At 35.0% G+C, this 24637-nt stretch overlaps 1 protein-coding gene across 1 annotated transcript in view; it reads left to right on the forward strand.

Annotated features, from left to right (window-relative positions):
* LOC134273709 (transcription factor CP2-like) overlaps window positions 1–24637 on the forward strand; it is a 209188-nt gene that overhangs the window by 104923 nt on the left and 79628 nt on the right. Inside the window, exons 7-8 of the mRNA XM_062755915.1 lie at window positions 4390–4528; window positions 15352–15448. Coding sequence (XP_062611899.1) covers window positions 4390–4528; window positions 15352–15448 — 236 coding nt within the window. The remainder of the gene's footprint in view (window positions 1–4389; window positions 4529–15351; window positions 15449–24637) is intronic.

The following is a 24637-nucleotide window of genomic DNA, read 5'->3' on the forward strand; positions in this document are numbered from 1 at the left end:
TTTCAAAATAGAACATTTTTGCCTCTCGATATATCTACAGACTATATATTTTTTTAAACCAACTTTCTTTTTTCAATATCTCTTACATATTTTCTGTAAGAGGTCTTCAAAATAGCATATGTATATGGATGAATTTCGTACGTTTTACGGAACGTCATAATGAAGTTGTGAAATTTAACACTTCTGAGTTCTCATAAATAAAGTGGTAAATATTTATTAATTGATGAAAAAAATGTACCGTATAAGTAGAAATTTTAGCGAGACGCAAATTTAGCGATTTCTAGCCAAGATCTGGTATTTCATTTTTAGCGAGAAGTAATTTTAGTGATTTTAAAATGCTTACCAAAGATGCTATTACAAATAATACGCAATTAATTTTTAGCGATGTCAGCACCCTTGCTAATAATGCCAAAATTAAATCCTCGCTAAAAATTCTACTTATATGGTATATTATAGAATATTACAGATAGTACTTTGATATTTTGTTTATAAAAGATAACTTTGAAATTTTGTATCAGTACAAACAAGCTTAGGTACAATGTACATGTAAAAGTGACAATGACAGCGTGTCCACGTTCAACGTGTGCATCATATCGCAGTACATGTAAATAATAAGATATACGAGGGGTTATCAAAAAGTTTGTGGACTGGCGCCATCAAATTAAAACCGCTTTAGGTACATCAATGAATTTTCAAATATCTGGTTAGCATCATCTTTTCTATCTATAGAATAAACCGCAGATCATACATTTTATTTTTAAATGAATTAGTAATGTTTTTGTAAGCTATGGTATGTCCAGGTGGCGCAACCTCGAATACGGCGTATTTTCGACTGAAGCATAACTAAGAAAAACTCTTTTGATATGAACATTTGACATCCCAAAATCTGATTAATTCAGGTATATGTTGGGACACTATTGATTCATAAAATATGAAGTTTTCAATTCATTCTAAAAGTTCTATGAAAATTTATCATGAATTTGACATGGAGTGTCTAAACAAATAAGTCCTTGAAAATGACGTCAAAGGTGGAAGGGGTTTCATTTTCCAACATTCTAAAAAAGTTTTGGCCCTGAAAAAAGTGGTATAGACCTAGGAAATATTTAAACTGGCTATGGAGAAATTAACTGCATCCAGAGTACTTGTTTTTTAATGCAAAAGAGGTCCAGAGAGAAAAGGGATGCACAGTTAATGTCGTTTCTTAGTCAAGTTGTGAAAAATCATTCACGTCAAAAAATGACGTTGATCATATGTTGTAGATATTAAACTCCCAAAAGCATAATATGCTGGCACAATCAAGCGAGGATTTCTCCCAATGTATCAATCCATTTGCAATATTATATGCATTTAAAGCTGCTGTTCCTGACATTGTAAAGTCATGAAAACAAGACGGGTTTAAGTCCTTACTCAACTCCAAGGAATCTCATCAAATTATGTGTATTACGTAGAAGAAGCGGACATTGAAAAACAATGACGTTGTGGGACGTCATGAAACTAAACGGCGACGGCGACGGGTAACCATATAATGTCTTTTTTATTTTCTCATATTTTAGCAAAAAATGAACGAATCAAGCTAAAATTTCAACATTTCTTTAGGGGACGACCATTTGATTCTGAGGTGGGGGCCTGGCAGATTTTGGAAATAAGTAATCTGTCCCTGAAAATGTTGAAAATAAATAATCTGTCCTCCACTACAGAGAAAATAAATAATCTGACCTTGACTTCTGATATTTAAATATTGTAAAAATACCTTTTTTATTTATGTGTAATTTAATCTCAAAAGTCTTCAATTCAAAATTTTTTTGGCTCGCTTCGCTCGCCATTTTAGAACCAATTAGTATTTAAAATCAGATTACATTACCAGACTGGATACTTAAGTCAGTTTATCAACATGACAATGTGCACTTAGTAGGTGTGATGAATAACTTTAAATACAAACCAATTCTTATACACCACAAAAGATAAATTATATATATATATATATTAATTTTCTTGTCGAATAATTATACTTTCCAGATTAATTAATACAAAATATACACTGGTGGATTTATGGGGTGTACATGTGTACGACCCCAGGCCCTCCCTTAAAATTTCAAAGTATGATACGAATAATAACTAGAACTGTCCAGTAGGGACAAATACCCCCCGCTGGGTTTTTCAGAGAAGGTGCCAATTCAAAAATACTTTATGGATCTAGAGGTGTTCATAATTTACTTACAAAATTTGCAGTGAAATATAATTGCATGCTCATCATGTTTCTTAATGAATGAAACAAAGGTGCAACCAAATGAAACATCAATACTAATACATTGTAATTCCATTGTAACATTATTTTTTTATTTTATCTTTTTATTTCTGCATTAAAAAAATATATTGCAATTATGTGTTATGTCACTCTGCAAACTGATTGTTGAAAAAAAATCATATTATACAAAATCAAATTAGTCTTGATAACTTTATATCAAATTCATTTTGAAAATAAAGAGCTGGTCATCCAGTAATGAAGTGCTTTGACAGACAATAAATTACAATTAAGAGAATAAGAGAAGAGAGATCTTTAATTCTTGTGCCCGATTCCCAGGAGATAACATATGGTTCATAATGAGATACCTTAATGTTCAACTTCCCACACCAAACTCATTAATTTATCTTTAACTGGATGCATGTCCAGTCATTATTTCCAAGAGACAAATGAAACTATATTATCTTCTGTGCAATGTAAAAACTGTTTTTAACACTTGATGATGTTTCTTTTTTTTCAGTTTTTATGAGTAGTTTTAAGCTGTAGTTAACGTTTTTGTACAGATATTCTAGATTCTATGTCTCAAACCTTATACATGAGCCCAAAATGAACAAGTCAATTAAAATAAAAAATAAAACCTGTAAAATGCATAAAAATGAACAAAAAGAGTTGAAAATTCCAGGTGCACACCTTCATATGGTGAATAATAAGTGTACAAATTTTCAGATTAATCCTTGCAATAGTTTCTGAGAAACGGTCCGGACAAAACCACAAAATAAAAATGAAAAAACACCTGTAAAATTCAAAATAATAATCGAATCAAGATGAAAATTTCAGGTGCACAACTTCATATGGTGAATAATAAGTGTACAAATTTTCAGACAAATCCTTCCAATAGTTTCTGAGTAATGGTCCGGACAAAATCTTGTCTACAGACAGACAGACAGACAGACGGACAGACAGACGGACATGGTGATTCCAATATACCCCCCCTAAACTTCGTTTGCGGGGGGTATAATAATAATGCCATACTTTGGGACAATACCAATATTTTAGTGCCTAGTTTTACTCTTAAAATACACAAAAACCCAAGAGCTTCAGGGGGCTTCGCCCCCTGGGCCCTTTTCATTCAAAGTACATGTATGATATGACTTAATAACGTCATACTTTGGTACATATATAACCAATTCCTACAAAAGTTTTACTCTTATGCATATTGAAAAACCCAAGAGCTTTATAGTTGATTTTGCTCCCTGAACTTACTTCATTCAAAATACGGTATGACCAGTATTAATCATGTCATACTTTGGTTCATAATAACCAATACCACTACAAAATGCCTGGTTTTACTCTTAAAATACATGAAACCCCAAGAGCTTCGGGGGTGGGGGGTGTACTCCCTTGGCCTCCACCAGGGCTTCGCCCAGGACCCACTGGGGCCCTTACGGCGGCCCCAGACCTCTTGCCTAAACAAAGTTATACCTGTCCCCTCCCCAAATCCTGTATCCGAATATGGTATATAAATGATTAGTCTTTAGAATCAATTGATCAAGGTACTGTAAGACATAAAAGAAAATTAATAATCTGTCCTTGATAATCTTGAAAATAAATAATCTGTCCTCGACAGGCATGAAAATAAATAATCTGTCTCAAAAAAATTTGCCAGGCCCCCCCCTCAGGATCAAATGGTCGTCCCCTTATTTTTTGTTGCTTTCATGTCCCTGATAAATTTTGAAAGTATAGACTACATAGTACTAATTTTATAGCCTCAGTCCACGAACTTTTTGATAACCCCTCGTATTGTAACGTTTCATTATTGACATTGATAATGTTTTATAATAATAATTTTATCAATAATTTACACAAACTTTATGCATTTGAGGTTGTAATTAACCAGTATAAAGCCAAATCTTTAACTGCATATTTACATGCATCTACAGGTACTTTCACTCTCAGAAAGATGAGTCCATAAATTATTGTTTTGAGAAAGGGAACTTAACAGCAGTTTGCATTAACTCGTACATGTACATGTACGCTGCTGATTGAACTATAATTTTTAATAGTAAATGATTTAAAACATTAACAGTTTAGTATGATTTTGATAACACTGAAAATGGCAATCAAACATTCATAGCTTGTATTTGTAGATCCCCTGCACAGAATAGCAAAACTTTTCCAGGAGATGGAGATGATTCTTCTAGCTGTAATGGAGGGACTGGTTCTACCAAGAAACTCAAGTCCACATCATCCACTGATGACCTGAACACAACATCCAGTTTTAAAGGCGTATGTTTTCAGCTTTAAAGCTAAACCAAAAAGAAGGTTTTAAAGGATAAATGAATGGTGAAAAAAAATTGCTTGAGAGCAAGTCAAAAGTCTTATGTTGATTAAACTACTTGTACATTTTCTTGATGGGCGACAAGTTTGAAGATTTTGGATAGGTCTATTCCAAAGTAACTGCATGCCTATCAGATATAAATTTAACATTTTGGGATGTAAACTGATAGAATGTTAGTTAATTGTGGGACATTGCCTTACTTAAAGACAACATTCAGTGAGGTGAGCTTTCTAATCTCTGATTACCTATGTTTGGAGTTACCTAATATAACCAAGCGGAGAAGGAAAACGCAGGTTCAGTTTATAAATTTATTAGGAAATGAAAAAGCAATGGCAGATCTAAAAATACAAAAACATATACAATATCATAATACACATAGATACTGAGACAAAATACTTTTATTTCCTATTCACTTCAAAAATAAGAAAATTTAAGTTTACTAAGCCCAAAATGTCATTTTCATAGTTTAAAATATCTTTCTTTCAAAAATATGAAAAATACCTGAGCTTATAACTTGGACTTAATCAATAAAATACAAAAATTTAATAGACTAAGAAAATTACCTTCCAAGTGGTGACAATGGGTAGCTGGTAATAAGTAAGTTAAATTTCCAGCGCTGACAGGGATGGGCCCATGCCTCAGTATATATAGCAGAAAAACCGGTTAAACAAGGGGGTACAAATTTACTGGCCAATGAGATTTTGTGAGTAGAATTCATGAATGGAGACTACTACCAAATATGGCTTAAAGTAAATTATGGCTCAGTAAGTTATTCAATAAAGATAAAAAATTATTTTAAATAAATATGACTCTGCCACACTACTGCACACATTTGATGAGTTTTTAGCTCACCTGAGCCGAAGGCTCAAGTGAGCTTTTCTGATCACATTTTTTCCGTCGTCCGTCCGTCCAGCTGTCTAGCTGTCCCTCCGTCTGTAAACTTTTCACATTTTCAACTTCTTCTCAAGAACCACTGGGCCAATTTTGACCAAACTTGGTACAAAGCATCCTTGGATGAAGGGGAATTTAAATTGTTAAAATGAAGGACCAAGTCCCCTCACAAGGGGAGATAATCAAGAAAAGACAAAAATAAGGTAGGGTCATTAAAAAATCTTCTCAAGAACCACTGGGCCAGAAAAGCTGAAACTTATGTGGAAGCATCCTGGGGTAGTGTAGATTCTAAATTGTTCAAATCAAGACCCCAGGGGGTTGGGTGGGGCCACAATGGGGAATCAAAGTTTTACATAGAAATATATAGGAAAAATCTTTGAAAATATTCTTCTCAAGAACCACTGAGCCAGAAAAGATGAAACTTATGTGGAAGCATCCTGGGGGAGTGTAGATTCTAAATTGTTCAAATCATGACCCCCAGGGGTAGGGCAGGGCCACGATAAGGAATCAAAGTTTTACATAGAAATATATAGGAAACATCTTTGTAAATCTTCTTCTCAAGAACCACTGGGCCAGAAAAGCTGAAACTTATGTGGAAGCATCCTGGGGTATTGTCGATTTCAAATTGTCTAAATTATGATCAGTGGGTAGGATGGGGTCACAATATGTATTACAAGGGGGAAATCTGGTAAAGAATAGAAGGGTCAAAGCTTCTCAGGTGAGCAATGTGGCCCATGGGCCTCTTTTTTTTTAATTTTTTTTTTTTTATGCTGGATAGGAGCATGTTGATATTAAATTTTAGGGCATCTTATTCCTTTAGACCTGTGTATATCAATTAATTACAATATTTATGGAAAAGTACAACAAGTATTTCAAAAAGAAAATGATTTAATTTGCTTAAATAAAGACAATGAAAATATTTACGAGGGTTGTTCGATAAGTTCGTGGACGATGTCCATCTTCGTTATATTACTCACTGGAAATTCAAAACAAGCATATTATAATATGTAAAAATATTTGTTTTGTTGATGTGTGAAGTTTCATTCCATTCAATTTAACATAAATAAATTTACTTCATTTTAAAATCAACATGTTTTGTACCCGCGGAGCACACAAAACGGCAATGTGATGTCAACACATAGCGTCGAGAATTTATAATAGATACTATACCTATACATTTCACACAGAATATTCCAATGCCCATTCATTAAATTATTTTTCTAATACTTGACATTTATTTTTTAAGAATTGATCTCATTGCATAATTTCCTTTGTTAAGGTTTTAATTTCTTTTAGTACTTACCGTATTTGGCCGAGTATAATACGCATTGATGTAAAATACGCATCCCCCTTTTTGAGTCTGAAACTGGGGAAAAAAACGCAGTTCGGATGTATTATACGCAACAGAAAAATTTACCAAGCGATGTTCTGAACTATGAAAATCACGGTAATTTGTTACGAAAATCGGCGCGAGGATTAGGTGTCAAAAATTTACTGAACACTTTTTTTTTAAAATACACACTTTATAACTTTCTCTTAATCCTGACATCCCGTGTCGTGGCAATCTGGAGAAAATTATTTATTCATTTATTTCAACAAAGCACAAGATAATGTTGCGAAAAAGTATTAACAGATTTTTTTTTAAGAATAGTTACGGTGATTTTGAAATTATGCGTCGCCATATTCTTAGATGAAATAATTTTATTTCAACAAAGCAAGAGATATTGTCGAAAGTTTTATCAGTTGTCATATTTAATTTTGGTTCTAGATAATCATGCTTAAAATTATCTTACAATATTTTAACCGGAAACGAAATTGAAACATCAAAGTATTTATTTCTTTAACAAGACTACGATTTTCCTCTTCTGAATCTTCTTTTCTAAATGATACCACTTTTATTAAAAGTTTTAGCATAATTTATATTTCATTTCTCAACTCTCAATTATTTAAACAAGAGGCCGATAAGTATAAGATAAGGTAAAATTACATTTAACAAGTGTTTAATTGTTTAAGTGCCGTAATCAACACATGCTCACCATGCTCACACATACGAAAGGTCAGAAACCAACCCCCAATTTTTAACAAAGAAAATAATCACAGCAATTAACATGGCAGTAAATAATCAGTGCTCTAACTGTAAAAACATTGCTTAGGAGTCGGTAGACAATTAATTGCCCCGAGGGGTGTTGATAGGTAATTATCATTTGACCAGCGCACGTGTGTCACAACATTGGCTTCCTTTCATTGGGACGTATTGAGGGGTGTTAATATTGTTGCAGATTATCACTGAGTTATTTTAAACCTAAAATTAATATTTATTTTATTGCATTTTATTAAAAAATGATTTATTACTTTGTCTGGCAGATAAGGTGCATGTGCACTATCATTCCGGAAGCACGTGACATAGCTATGAGTGAACGTCTAAAAATAACATCGGTAATGGCGGCCTCCTCGGAGACAATCAACATGCAGCTCAAATTACTTTTAACTTACTTTTTCATGTTATTTGGGCACATTTTTAAGAAGCATACCTTCCAACAATAACTTTCCGAAGTTGAAAATATGGCAATTAACAAAAGAAATTGCATATGTCTCTAGGTAATACTACGGTATGTACGTATGATAGCCGTGTTGCACCTGAAAGAAAAACTTGTCAAAATCCCATTGTGATGTAAAATACGCATCCCTTTCTCACAGAAATTTATTTTAGGAAAAAAGTGCGTATTGTACTCCCCTAATTACGGTAACTCTGCTTTCTCAGGATAAGCAACTCTGAAGCGCCTTTGTCTTTCATTTACGTTTCAAATTGTAAAGTTTTGTTCAGATATTTACAGTAAAACGGTTTCTTCACAGGTCATCCTCATCCGATACAGAGTCCCTGTCACTCAAATATTGCCTGTACTAATTGTACACACATGCACAACTCGCTTGTGACATATTTTCTTGATTCCTTCAACATTTTTAGAGTTTATTCAGGATTTTTCCTGAGAAATACAAAAAATTGCTTCGGTACCTTCTGCTCCGTGACGTTCTAAAACGTCATCATTTTTGTCGTTTTCAATAAGGACAACTTATCTTCTCAAGTTGATTTCTTTTCAACAAAGCAAACTATAAAACCATAATTTGGTACACGTATCGATGTAACAATTCTTAATTTGAATTTCTAGGTAGTTTTTCGTTTTTCCTCCATGTTACAGAGAATATGACTATAGACATTATTTATTGTATTGTCTGCAACTGACTAAATTTTGACCTGCTCCGCGATCCAATTTTTGCATTTTTAAAATCTGGATAAGTTTTTAATCAATCGTAATATTTTGTCAAAATTAATACATATCATTTGGATTTATTGTTAAAATATTTCTACCAAATTTGGATAACATATGACGTCAAATAAAAAAGATATGACAGTTGTCCACGAACTTTTCGAACAACCCTCGTATTATCAGGATCTGGTTGCATGAACAATAGTTAAATTAACTTCAAGTAAATGCCGTAACTAGCCGTTAAATTTAACGACAAGGTACATAATTGTCAGTTAAATTGTTGTTGTTCGATAGTCAAAGTTTAATTAGCTAACTCAGATTTAATTGATGTCTTATAATTAACTCTCTGTTAAAATTGTTCAACACATGCATTTCCCTTACCTATTTTGAAAGAATACCATGATAACTGGCGTCATAATTAAAATGGTGTCAATTTGTAAATGTGAATTTGCTAAGGAAAATTTACTTTATCAGGGATCGACACTATAGGTTGTCCAATTGCCTGGGACAAGTAAATTCTCAATTCGGGCAAGTGAAACCATCTATGTACTTGTCCGATCGGGCAAGTGGATATTTCTGATAGTATTATTATTGTTAATCTCACATAAGATATAAACAACACAATAAATTCAACACTTGATTTCTGTCTTCGTAGTTTACAAAAATACACTCTCAAAGGTGTGACAACTTATGTAACATTCTTATGAATATGGAATTAATGTTTTGGATTTATTCACTTACAGAATATAAAGAATTCCAGTTATTCTTGGTGCAAGATGTATCTTGATTTATAACATGGCAACTGTTTTCCTTTTAGCATGACCTTAATTTTTTTAGGGAAAAATTTAAATTTCAAAAAAAAAATTGTAAGAAAATAATATTCCTGCATTGGAGTGACTCAGTGTATGTACTCAGGATAAAAAATGACAGGAAAGTGGTTGTCATCTATCCCCGGCCACGATTATACTTGAACAAGATGATGGAAAGAGCCTTTCAAATTATTAGGTCACCTGAGTAAACTCAAGTGACCTATTGCTATCTGTTTTCGTCCGTCGTCCATCGTGTTTAACATTTGAACATTTTCATCTTCATCTCTGTAACCGCTCAACCAATTTCAACCAAATTTGACACAAAGCATCTATAGATAAAGGAAAACAAAAATTGTGAATTTCATGGTCCCTGCCCCCCCTCCCCCCCCCCTGGGGCCTGAGGGGTGGGACTAAAACCACTAAAATTAATGCAATCTTTAAAAATCTTCTTCTTTACTCCTGGACATCAGGCAGTCAGACTGTTGGCATGATTGTAATCAGCATTGAGTCTTCTACCAAAATTGTGAAATTCATGGCCCCAGGGTCAGGGGATCTAGTGCTAGGGTGGGGCTATATAGATTATATAGTGAAAATGTATTATTTCTTTGAAAATCTTTTTCTGCTCCTTGGTATTAAATAAACCAACTAAGTACATAGATATGATGAACAAGAGTGCCTCTTCCAAAATTGTGAATTTTATGGCCCCAGGGTCAGGGGTCTCAGGTGTTAGGGTGGGGCTCTATTGATTATATATTGAAAATGTATTATTTCTTTGAAAATCTTCTTCTCTGTTCCTGGGTATTAAATAAACCAACTAACTAAATAGTTATGGTGAGCAAGAGTACCTCTACCAAAATTGTGAATTTAATGGCCCCAGGGTCAGGGGTCTCATGTGTTGGGGCGGGGCTCTTTTGATTATATAGTGAAAATGCATTAATTCTTTGAAAATCTTCTTCTCTGCTCCTGGATATTTTATAAACCAAGTACATGGTTATGATGAGGCAGAGTGCCTCTGCCAAAATTGTGAAATTCATGGCCCCAGGGGCAGGGTTCTAATGTAAGGGCGGGGCTAAATAGATTATATAGTGAAAATGCATTATTATACCCCACGCAAACGAAGTTTGGGGGGTATATAGGAATCACCTTGTCCGTCCGTCTGTCTAGCTGTCCGTCTGTCTGTGCAAACGTGTCCGGTCCATATCTTTCTTATATAGGGACATTAGAATCTACTACTCCACACAAAGATTGCCCATAACCTAAGGGTGTGTCATGACCTTGACCCAAGGTCATTTTGGGAACTTCAAGGTCACTGGAAGAAAAATTTCATAATTCATGTCCGGTCCATATCTTTCTTATGGATAAACTTGGTAGGTTCTCATTTCACGCAAAGATTGCCCATGATCTAAGGGTGTGTCATGACCTTGACCCAAGGTCATTTGGGGAACTTCAAGGTCACTAGAAGAAAAATTTCATTATTTGCGTCCTGTCCATATCTTTCTTATGGATAAATTTGGTAGGTTCTCATTTCACACAAAGATTGCCCATGATGTTAAGATGTGTTATGACCGTGACCCAAGGTCATTTGGGGAAGTTCAAGGTCACTGGAATAAAAATTTCATTATTTGCGTCCTGTCCATATCTTTCTTATGGATAAATTTGGTAGGTTCTCATTTCACACAAAGATTGCCCATTACGTTAGGGTGTGACATGACCTTGGCCCAAGGTCATTTGGGGAACTTCAAGGTCACTGGAAGAAAAATTTCGTAATTCGTGTCCGGTCCATATCTTTTTTATGGATAAACTTGGTAGGTTCTCATTTCACACAAAGATTGCCCATGACCTAAGGGTGTGTCATGACCTTGACCCAAGGTCATTTGGGGAAGTTCAAGGTCCCTGGAAGTAAAATTCAGAATTTGTGTCTGGTCCATATTTTTCTTGTGGATAAACTTGGTAGGTGAACATAAAGGTCACTGGAAGAAAAATTTCATAATTCATGTGTGATACATATCTTTATTATGGAAAAACTTACTTCTGAAAAACCCAGCGGGGGGTATTTTGTCCCATTTGGACAGTTCTAGTTTCTTTGAAAATCTTCTTCTCTGCTCCTGGGCATTAAATAAGCTAACCAAGGACATAGTTATGTTGAATAAGGCTGCTTCTTCCAGAATTTTGAATTTCATGGCCCCTGGGTCAGGGGTTCTGGTGTTGGGGCCGGTCTCTATTGATTATATAGTGAAATTGCATAAATTCTTTGAAAATTTCTCCTCTGCTCCTGGGTATTAAATCAATAAACTAAGTACATAGTTATGATGAGGAAGGATGCTTCTTCCCAATTTGTGAATTTAAGGGCCCCTGGGTCAGGGGTTCTGGTGTTAGGGTGGGGCTCTAAAGATTTTACAGTGAAAATGCATGAATTCTTTGAAAATCTTTTCCTTTGCTCCTGGTTAATATGCCAATGATCTAATTACATATTAATGATGAAGAAAGGTGCCTCTTTCAAAATGGTTAATTTCAGGGCCCCTGGGTCAGGGGTATGGGGGATTTACATTGTCTGAAAATAAATTAATGCTTTGAAATCTGCTCTTTGATGTTAATCAACCATTTATGATGGAATAAAATTTATATAATTTCCAAAATTTTGAAATATGTGGCCACAGGGTCAGTGGTTCCTGTGGGGTGGGTGCACAACTGGTGGTTATAAAGTGGGAATGATCATTTTCTCTTTGTTACTCTGACCTACCTCTTGGTATTAAGTAACTGGAGTAAGCATGCTAAGTGTATAGGTAATTATGATAAGCAATGGTGCCTCTCTCAAAATTATGAATTCCATGGCTTTTGGTTTAAAACATGAACCAAATTCAATTGTTGGAAAGTTGTTATATGGTACTCAGGTGACCTGTAAGGCCTGTGGGCCTCTTGTTTATACATGTAATAGATTAGATTTTCAAAACTAAATAAGTAATATTTGATTGAACAGACAAATATACGAGAGAGAGAACCCCCTCCATCCTCAGATATCTATTGTATCAAACAAAAATTCTTATTTTTCCTAAAATTTCCAGGCAGTAAGTAATCATTTTCTTAAGATTAACAAATCCATTTGACAGTAATCACCGGCTTTTATTTTCCTTCTTCAAGTTCACACATTTCACAAGAAGCCCATGCTCTTGTCCTGTCAATCAAAATCATTCGACACAATGGAGGTATGGAAATCTCAGTTCATCGAACATGCCGAAGGCAAAGAGTCACTTAGTATTTATTTCCAAGAAGTTTTAACATTTTTTTTCTATCAGTTCTGAAGGACAAAAATAATAAAAAAAATATTGGGAATATATACTTGGAAGGACTTAGTTTGAAATTGAATTTGAAACACATACTCCTTGCCAATTTAAAATAACACTGTTGGCACATGTATATTTTGAAATACTTTTAATGACTAGAATGGGGAATCCAAGTTTTACATAGAAATATATAGGAAAAAAACTTCGAAAATCTTCTTCTCAAGAACCACTGGGCCAGAAAAGCTGAAACATATGTGGAAGCATACTGGGGTAGTGTAGATTCTAAATTGTTCAAATCCAGGGGTAGTGTGGATATTTAATTGTTCAAATCATGACCCCCGGGGGTTGGGCAGGTCCACATTGGGGAATCCAAGTTTTACATAGAAATGTATAGGGAAAATCTTTAAAAATCTTCTTCTCAAGAACCACTGGGTCAGAAAAGCTGAAACTTATGTGGAAGCATCCTGGGGTAGTGTAGATTTCAAATTGTCTAAATTATGATCAGTGGGGTAGGTTGGGGTCACAATATGTATTACAAGGGGGAAATCCAGTAAAGAACAGCATGGACAAAGCTTCTCAGGTGAGCGATGGGCCCCATGGGCCTCTTGTTTTTAAAAAAACATGATCAGTTTAGTTCACTCTAACAATATTTAATTAACTGAGTATCAGCAGTACTGTTTATAATTCTCAGAACTAGTTCTAACATGTTTTCGAGCATTTTTTGAAAATACTTGTTAGAATTTTTTTTTGTGTAGTTGCTGCTATTGGTAAATTAATAGACAGATTATTTTCCATCATTTCTGATTTGTCGTCTTTTACATAACAACAAAATGTTGCCATGCTTGAAGTATTTGTAATTGCCCTATTTTAAATTTGAATATTTTAGCATTGTTCTACATACATAATGTGCTTGTAACAATATTTATTTTCCAGAGAAATTTCATGAATAAAGTAATTAACTGCTAAGTTATAATAATAAAAATATAAATATCATAGATAATTTTTGCCATGAAATAATAATTCTTCAAAAACGATATCTTAGTTATTAAATTAAAAAAAAAAACAACGTGTAAATCCCTACCATCAAAAAGATAAGTCCTTTCACTTCGGAGTTCCGAATGACAATAAAGACTGAACGATAAGTGAACGGTGAATGCAGGTGAACACAAAGTAAACGGAACGAAGAGCGAACGGTGAACGTGAGCTCATGGTGAACGCAAAACTGTGAAAGGAGAGCGAATGGTGAACGAATGGTGAAAAAACGGGAAAAACTGAAAAATGGGAAAGTAGAATGTTTCAGGGACTGTACCAAAGTCATTTATGCAAGTTCAATGTCACTGACAGAAAAAGTTGATAATTTGTGTCTGGTCTGTTAGTCTATTTTTTTTATTAGGCTGCGCCTTCGTTTCATTTATTAAAAATATAATGAGCAACAATTACATTTGCACTAAAAATGCTTTAGCATTTCTCTCTTCTCTTAGATCCATAAAATATTCATGATTTAGCACCTCTTAAAAAAAAACCCAGCGGGGGAAATTTTGTCCCGTTTGGACAGTTCTATTTTGAAAATCTCCTCCATGCAGGGTTTAAGGGTTATATTATACTCAGGTGATGTTGAGAACATTCATGGGCCTCTTTTCAGTAAGAAATGAAATTCAGAGAGTGTAAATATTGGGATCATCAGAATCAAACATCCAGGTCATTCATGCAGTTAGAACTAGTACCTCAAAAAATCACCTTTTTCCTTCTTTTCATACTATAAAATATTTCTGTAAATTACAAAAAAAAAAAGACTTTTTGGCTACCTTGACGAAGTCGAGATGAGCTTATGCTATACCCCTGGCATCTGTGTTGGCGTCTGTGTCGGCGTTAGTCTTGGCGTCCCGGTTAAAGTTTTTGGAGCAGGTCCATTCCCAAGTACATATTAGACCTACCCGGACCAAACTTGCATAGATGATGCATCTAGGGATGGACACTACCAGGCTTGCTTCGGATGCTGGATCTGACCTACATTTGCCAGATGAGTGACCAACTTAAAGTGTTTGGTGCAGGTCCATTCCCAAGTAACAATAAGCCCTACCCAGACCAACGTTGCATGGCTGATGCATCTAGGGATGGACACTACCAGACTTACTTCGGATGCTGGATCTGACCTACATTTTCCAGATGAGTGATCAGGTTATTCCCAAGTAACTATAAGCCCTACCTAGACCAAACTTGCATGGATGATGCATCTAAGGGTGAACAGTCTTGCTTTTGATGCTGGATCTGACCTACATTTCCAAACGAGTGACCAGGTTAAAGTTTTTGGAACAGATCAATCCCCAATGAACTTTAAGACCTATTTAAACAGAACTTGCTTGAATATTGTTGTCAGAATAAATACTGACTGTTAAGAAAATATGATTTTAGATTTGCATTACTTGGACTGATTACATTCGTGGAGGTGAGCTTTGTAATCTTTGATTACCTATGTTTTGAAATATGGACCACAAATTACTACCTTTGTGACTTTTGTTTGTAGAAGCCCTTGACTTGTGATGCTTCAGCTTGTGAGGTCACAGCTTGGTTACAGGCCAATCGATTTAACAGCTACAAAGAGATATTTCAGAACTTCTCAGGTAATGTACTCAAGAGTCAGTCCACCGTACACTTGGCAATGGTTGGCACATCGCATGTCATTGATTTTGATTATTTTTTGCATGTACAGCAAAAAAAATTCATTAAATTTATATAGTGGGGGATCTAAAATGACTTCGCTTTATCCGTAAATTCACAATATCTGTGTTCGTACTAAACGAGTTTCACTGTACGCTTATTTAAGCAAGTGTTTACACATGACAACATCAAAAAAAATTTTAGTGCTCCTCTTGTCCTATTTTTTTGTAAATGCATAATTTGGGGAATTTTCTAGTATGCTGGTCCCCAGAATCACGCAATTGCGCATAGCAGTTATTTCTCTTGCCGTTGCTATGCAGAATGTAAACAAACCGCAATTCCCACTTGCTTCAGCAAAACACATCCGATCGAGTGATTAGGGTTAGGATATATGGTTTTTAAAATTGGGGTTGTTTTATAAATTCACTCTGAAATCTTTCTGACTTTGGGCTAATTCATGTAATTTTTGCCTTTTGTGACCAAAAACTTGCATGAATCAATCGTGCCGATATACAGGAATAAAGTATGAAACATGTAAAAGTTAAAGCATTAAGAAAACCTTTTAGTGAAATATGGGGTGTGTTGCATAATATACAGGTGACTCTCGATCTCTCGAAGTTCAAGGGACTGCAAGAAAAGTTCGAGAGATCGAGGTGTTCGAGAGATAGAAAGTAAATAAAATCTGGAATTTTCAGTTCCCATCATCGATGTTCTAATATTATAGATACCAGAAGTATATGTAAATAGAGTCATTGCACGTTTTCAATCGAATTTTATTGGTAATTAATTTGAGATCAACAATAATGATCGCTTTTCGAATAAACAAAACGAATTCCTAAAGCTGAAATATTTATTTGTTCTTTTTTTCATGATTACATGAAACCCGAATATTGTCGGTTTGGCTATTCAGCAGCTTGATAGGGTCTTTCTCCAGTTTTCACCAGATTTTTCAGTCCTTGAGAAAGGAATTTCTTGTGCAGAGTCTGCCATACTGGGATTATGTAGACTCTAATTAAAGTTCATAATCAAAAAACTTAATGAAATGAACGTTTATAAATTATTTTTTTTTTAATTATCGTCTCACGTCAAGTCAAAATAAATAATTCGTTTATAATTTACCAATAATAACCAATTATTACTTATATCAACATACAGACGATCCATAGGTGTAATGACATCTAAGTAAACACCCAATTAACACCTCCATGCCAGGCTTGCCAGCCCCAGGCATTCACTGTTTTCCAAGTAATTCCAGGCTGCATCAATTTTACGCTCGATTGGCATGTTTACACGCGCAATCAAAACTTCGAGAGGTAGAGAGTAAAATTCAATGAAATATGTGTAACGTGACCCATATTTTGGTTCGAGAGATAGAGAACTTCGAGAGATAGAATTCGAGAGATCAGGAGTAAATTTGCTTAGTTATATAGAGGAAAAAAACGGGACCCGATGTTCACTTCAAGAGATCGAGAACTTCGAGAGATCGGAGTTCGAGCCATCGAGAGTCACCTGTACATGCGATCGACGGATTAGGGTAAGAGTATATAAAGTTCAGAGATTGCAACTGTTTTAAATAGGCCTACATTGATCTCCATCGCTTTGCCTTTGGGTTAGCTAGGTTAGGCCTAGTTCATGAAATTTTTGCTTACAAAGAACAGGAATTTCTTATGAACGAAAGTTCGGATGAATCTACCTAGGTCTAATGTTAAAACATGACCGCTTTTGAGTGCTAAGTTAAGGCAAGTTATCGTAAAAGCGACTTACCGTTTACTACAGCTCGATATCCTGAACTCCTAATGTCCAAATTCAGAATATTTTTCCTTTCAAATCGATGATGATGCACAATTAGATCCATCAATGACTAGCAATTAGCTAACATTTGTTAAATCCATGTATTTCTCACAAAAATCTCGCAACTTTAATAACATTGCACTTTGAGTCCTATCAGGCATTTCTTCATTACGTCAAAACACAAGTGACGCTTCTCATGAATATTTATCAGATTACATCAAAAATTGATCATGTGACCACATTCCTAAACAACGCAAGATCGAGTTTTACTATCTAAACAAGTACTTTATTTTACGAAATCTTTTTATTCTAATTTAAAAAACTATGTTTAAAAATCAGTTTTTAAAACCCAATTTTTCACAATTTAAGGAACACGAATTTGAGGTCAATTTTGCAATTTGTGGCTTCTTTTTTGATTTTGTTGATCGCTCACGCGATCGTCTATATATTGTACACTGCCTTTGGCGGCACCTATTTTAGAGCCATATTTATAGGGACGGATATACTAGAAGTGTTCCATAATTTTAAGTGCAAAAACGTCAACATGAGGGGGAAAAAATTACTACATTTTTATTTTGTTTTATATGTAACAGATGTTCAAAAGCTGGATGTGTTGATTAATATTGTTTATAGCATAGACTGTTATCTTTATTTTAGTGCTAGTGCTCTCGAGTGCTACATTAGTTAGTTTACGTTAGTTTATTTATTCCTGGAATATCTGTACTTTTCAGCTTTGATTTTTGGCCATATCTTGAATAGGCCAAAGTTTTTATTTTTTTTGGTTTACGATTTTTTGACACAAAAATATGCATTAGGCGGTCGAAAAATAAAAATAAAAATAATTTGGAACATTGACATATTTTTTTCTAGAGTGGCATTGAAATGTATTCAAATAAAAATAATGAACACATAAGATTTTTCAACATTATTTTTTTTTTTACTATTCGGTTTTATGTCAACAAAAAAGAATCACACGTCAAATGACTCAAGAACAGAAATAGGAGTATCAGAGGCTCTATTACTGTTGATGGTTTTCATTCTTCTGACTTACAAGAATGAGTTTCCATAAAAGACACATTGCACCGGGACAAATATGGGTAAAATTAAGTGAATCGGCTATTCTTTGGTCAGCCCCTTTCCACTTATGAAAAAGTTTTTGGAAACTCCAAAAGTGATGGATTGCTTTCACAAAAAACTTTTACCTTATTTTGATATGCGTGTCCAGGGACTAACCTACACCCAAAATTTAAGGAGACATTTCTCCCTCAAAAAGATTTAGGAAGAAGTTTTGAAATTTAGGGAGACTTCTTGGCGCGTGTACGTGCATGCCAATTGAAATACTTATGTTTATCGGATCCGATGTGTGACTACTTGGGAAGTTAATAACTTCACAATTTAACAGTAAAAATATGTCTGTATCCACAGCATGAATTAATTATTTGACAACAAAAAGATCTAAAATCTTCTCCAACATCTTTGGCATGACATCGATAGCTGTCCAGCTGTTTTGCATCTTGTTGTGTATAACTTGTAACTATGGACTTTTTCATACCCGGAATTGTAAAATCTAGAGGAGTTCAGACGGAGTATTCGATGCATTGGTCATTAGTATAGAAACAGTCTGTAAGTGAGTCGCCCCCTAGGTTGGTCCTGACAATCTGTATTTATGGAGATCATTTGAATGTTTAAGATGTGTTGTAAATCATAAAAACATCGTTTGGTCGAGGAAATTTCGGATTAAGAGTCCAGTTTCGAGAGTCAGACACATTTTTATTTTTGTAAATAGGGAAAGATAGGGTCGGCGGAATCGTAAACCAAGAGAAAAAAAAACTTTGGCCATATCGAGATGAACAGTTTGTCAGTGCAACTCCTCTTAAACTGCTGCATACAATTTCTTCAAACTTTGCAGATATTTAGGAAACAATGTGTCGATGTGCATATTGCCAGGAAATTCCAATTCCTGAATTTTTTCCAGGAATTTCCTACTTTTACACTTAGATTTTATGGCCATATCTTGAATATAGAGGTGAACAGTTTGTCAGCACAACTCGTCATGAACTACTGCACACAATTTCGTCAAACTATGCAGATATTTAAGACACAATGTGTATATGTGCATATTACAAGGAAATTCCGATTCCTGTATTTATTCCAGGAAATTCCACACTTTTCAACTTAGATTTTTGGCTATATCTTGAATATTGAGAAAAAAAGTTTGTCAGCACAACTTCTCTTAAACCGCTGCACACAATTTCGTCAAATTTTGCAGATATTTTGGACACAATATGTAGATGTGCATATTACCAAAAAATTCTGATTCCTTTATTTTTTCTGGACACTTCAGCACTTCAACTTTTGGGGGAGCGTGGGGTATGTGAGCTTGCTCACTTTTTCTTTCATTTCAGTAAGTGGTTGAGAATGCATTTAAATAATAAACATTGATTGCAACCACTATTGAAATACGATTGAAATAATTATTTCAATAGTGGTTGAGAGTGCAATTCAATAACAAACATAGGCTGCAACCACTATTGAAATAATGTTCACTTTTGAAATAAAGTTTCAAAAGAAATTGAAATAATGATTTACGAAGTGATTCAGATAATGATTTTGATAGTTGCTGATAATTAATCCAGTACAAAAACCACATTGCAAGACTTATTGAAATAACTTAACTATTAAAAAGATATAAGGATTAATTGTTCATTATGTGCTTCAACATTTTAAATTCATTTATTGAGTTGACTATTAAAATAACGACTACTAGCTGTGAATTATTATTTCAAAAAAGTTGAAAATACATTTCAAAACACCATCACATTTTGATTACTATTGTAATAAACCAAATACTTACTTCCCTAGAAATTTTGCTTTTTAGGGGGGGGGGGTTATATATGAATCAGCTTGTCCATCTGTCTAGCTGTCTGTGCAAACATGTCCGGTCCATAACTTTCTTACATTAGAACATTAGAATCTACTACTCCACACAAAGATTGCACATGACCTAAGGGTGTGTCTTGACCTTGATCCAAGGTCATTTCGGAAGTTCAAGGTCACTTGAAGAAAAATTTCATATTTCATGTCCGGTCAATATCTTTCTTATGGATAAACTTGGTAGGTTCTCATTTCACACAAAGATTGCTCATGACCTAACTTCACCTAAGGGTGTGTCGTGACCTTGAATCAAGGTCATTTGGGGAAGTTCAAGGGCACTGGAAGACAAATTTTATAATTTGTGTCCGGTCAATATCTTTCTTATATATAACCTTAGTAGGTTCCTATTTCACACAAAGATTGCTCATGATCTAAAGATGTGTCATGACCTTGACCCAAGGTCATTTGGGGAACATCAAGGTCACTTGAAGAAAAATTTCATAATTCATGTCCAGTCAATATCTTTCTTATGGATAAACTTGGTAGGTTCTCATTTCACACAAAGATTGCTCATGACCGAACTTCACCTAAGGGTGTGTCATGACCTTAAACCAAGGTCATTTGGGGAAGTTCAAGGTCACTGGAAGACAAATTTTATAATTCGTGTCCGGTCCATATCTTCTTTATGGATAAACTTGGTACGTTCCTATTTCACACAAAGATTGCTCATGACCTTGACCCAAGATCATTTTGGGAAGTTCAAGGTCACTGGAAGAAAAATGTCATATTTCGTGTCTACCCATATCTTTCTTATGGATAAATTTGGTAGGTTCCTATTTCACACAAAGATTGCTCATGACCTAAGGGAGTGTCATGACCTTGACCCAAGGTCGTTTGGGGAAGTTCAAGGTCACTGGAAGAAAAATGTCATATTTCGTGTCTACCCATATCTTTCTTATGGATAAATTTGGTAGGTTCCTATTTCACACAAAGATTGCTCATGACCTAAGGGAGTGTCATGACCTTGACCCAAGGTCATTTAGGGAAGTTCAAGGTCACTGGAAGAAAAATGTCATATTTCGTGTCTACTCCATATCTTTCTTATGGATAAACTTGGTAGGACCCTATTTCATACAAAGATTGCTCATGACCTAAGGGAGTGTCATGACCTTGACCCAAGGTCATTTGGGGAAGTTCAAGGTCACTGGGAGAAAAATTTCATAATTCGTGTCTGATCCTTATATTTAGTCTATTTATACCCGCACTTTCTAAAGAAAGTTCGGGTATATTGTTGTTACTCATGTCCGTCCGTCCGTCCGTCTGTCACACTTTCCTTCCCTAAACTCCTCTTACATTTTACACAGTAGGCTAATCATCTTTTGGGAGATGGTTGGGGGTGTCATGTAGATGTGCAGTAAGGTTTCGGAATTTTGATTTTGCCCCGGGGGGTCAAATGGGGGTCGAAAAATGACGTTTTTTATGCAAAAAGCCCCGTCTTCCCTGAACTCCTCCTACATTTTCCACAGTAGGCTAATCATCTTTTGGGAGATGGTGGGGGGTGTCATGTAGATGTGCAGTAAGGTTTCAGAATATTGATTTTGCCCCGGGGGGTCAAATGGGGGTCGAAAAATGACGTTTTTTATGCAAAAAGCCCCGTCTTCCCTGAACTCCTCTTACATTTTACACAGTAGGCTAATCATCTTTTGGGAGATGGTTGGTGGTGTCATGTAGATGTGCAGTAAGGTTTTGGAATTTTGATTTTGCCCGGGGGGGTCAAATGGGGGTCGAAAAATGATGTTTTTTATGCAAAAAGCCCCGTCTTCCCTGAACTCCTCTTACATTTTACACAGTAGGCTAATCATCTTTTGGGAGATGGTTGGTGGTGTCATGTAGATGTGCAGTTAGGTTTCGGAAATTTAATTTTGCCCCAGGGGGTCAAATGGGGGTCGAAAAATGACGTTTTTTTGCAAAAAGCCCCGTCTTCCCTGAACTCCTCTTACATTTTACACAGGAGGCTAATCATCTTTTGGGAGATGGAAGGTGGTGTCATGTAGATGTGCAGTTAGGTTTCGGAAATTTGATTTTGCCCCAGGGGGTCAAATGGGGGTCGAAAAATGACGTTTTTTTGCAAAAAGCCCCGTCTTCCCTGAACTCCTCTTACATTTTACACAGTAGGCTAATCATCTTTTGGAAGATGGTTGGTGGTGTCATGTAGATGTGCAGTAAGGTTCCGGAATTTTGATTTTGCCCCGGGGGGTCAAATGGGGGTCGAAAAATGACGTTTATTATGCAAAAAGCCCCGTCTTCCCTGAACTCCTCTTACATTTTACACAGTAGGCTAATCATCTTTTGGGAGATGGTTGGTGTAGTCATGTAGATGTGCAGTAAGGTTTTGGAATTTTGATTTTGCCCCGGGGGGTCAAATAGGGGTAAAAAAAATGAAGTTTTTTTGCAAAAAGCCCCGTCTTCCCTGAAATTCTCTTACATTTTACACAGTAGCCTAATCATCTTTAGGGAGATGGTTGGTAGTGTCATGTAGATGTGCAGCAAGGTTTTGGAATTGATATTGCCCTGGGAGGTCAAATGGGGTTGGAAAAATGACATTTTTTGTGCAAAAAGTCCTGTCTTTCATGAAGTCCTCCTTAATGTTACTCAGAAGCCTAATCATCATTTAAGAGAGTTAAATATCTTGAAAATTATGTAAAACATCAACATTAAAGAGTAAAAAAACATTGCAAGCTGGGAAACACCTTGAATTTTTATGAGTAATTAATGTACATGTCAAATGTGAGAGTCATATCTCATCTCAATCAAAAGTTATAAGCAAATGCAACATTTTTGAAAAGTAGGTTAGGCTTCAAGGTCAAGGTCACAGAGTAAAAGTCATGATTCATTTGGAAAGATCTTATCACAGATAATAATATACATGCATTATAATATGAATGCACTAACTTTTCTCTTTCACAATGATGAATTTATAACAATTAAATTTTTTTACAAGTAGGTTAAACTTCTAGGTCATATGTAAAAAAAAAAAAACATGCCATTCTCACAGGTAAATACTAGTACATTAGTTTAATATGAATGCCTTGTCTCTTCTCATTCAGTAGATATGACTGTGATGACCAAGGTTAATTTTATTCAGACAGAAGGACAGTCTGACATACAAATGTACATATTTCTATATGAATTGCATGGGTAAAATTGGACCAGTGGTTCTAGAGAAGTTAAAATGTAAAAAGTTTTCAGACAAACAGATGGACGGCATGTCACGACAGACGTTATATGATAAGGAAACCAGAAAAGCTCAAATGAGTGTTTTGAAAGGGTTACAGTATGGTTGCAGTATTTGAAAAGCTGTTTTTTTTTCATGCAGAGATATGCATGACCAACATATTCATGTTTTATATTTTCTTAAGTAATTTGTTTGTTTGTTGTGAATATATCTCTCTCGGGAATTTTTCCCTCATATGGAGACACCACCAAATAATAATGAAGAAAAGATGTGTTTGTGAAACACTGATGTCCCTGTATGGAAGCCTATGGCGAAGGTTGAAGTTTCTCAAATATATGTCAAACTCAAAGGTCAAGGTCAAAGGGTTCAAATTGTTGGTATCAGAAAAAAGTCTTGTCACAAGGAATGCACATGTGAAATAAGTAATCCCTAGTACTTCCTGTTCAAAAGTTAATTGCCAAGGTTAATTTTTTAAGTGGTTCAAACTCTACAGTCAAGGTCAAACATATTTATACCTGTTGACAGTTCACAATGAATACACATGTTAAGCATGAAAGCCCTAGTACCTACTGATCAAAATTTAGGCCAAGTTTAAAGTTGGGTATTTTTCTTGTAAAAATGTGTATTCTAGGTCAAGTGATCAGAGGTAAAAATTAATGTTACCCAAATAAAAGGTCTTAATTGTCACAAGAAATAAACCTATAAAATGTAGAAGCCATTTGTTTAGCCCATCCCACTTAAAATTTATCGGCAAGGTTATAATTTCTGCAGACAAATAGACAGACATAAAACACAAGAAACAAAATATGTACATAATTAGTCAAATGGAAAAAAATATACTATTTAATTGGAATCACAAAATAGATTGTTATTTCAGGGATAGGGAGTGGGTAGGGAAATTGGACCCCCCCCCCCCCCTGGAATTTCCTTTGTTATTTAAACAAGACAATATACTGAAGCAAATAAAAAATGACTTTGGACATCCTCCCCCTAACTTAGAAAACATTGACCCCACTATCATTGTTTTTATTTTGTTTATTTGTTTTCAGTTTATGAGTTTTTTCTTCTCCTGCTTGTCAGGATATTCTAGGCATGAATTTTTTGACTGAGATGTGAACCCCCTCCCTACTCCCGAAAAAAATTCTGGATCCGCACCAGTATTGGCAGTAACTGAATCGACATCGACAAGGGGAGATAACTTCACAACATGAAATTTGTCTAGTGTGGCATGCGATGATCTTTGACCCTTTTT

This window comes from Saccostrea cucullata, unplaced genomic scaffold, assembly GCF_032062105.1.
Source record: "Saccostrea cucullata isolate Sc308-1 unplaced genomic scaffold, CSIRO_AGI_Scuc_v1 ctg1501, whole genome shotgun sequence".
NCBI classification, from domain to species: domain Eukaryota; kingdom Metazoa; phylum Mollusca; class Bivalvia; order Ostreida; family Ostreidae; genus Saccostrea; species Saccostrea cuccullata.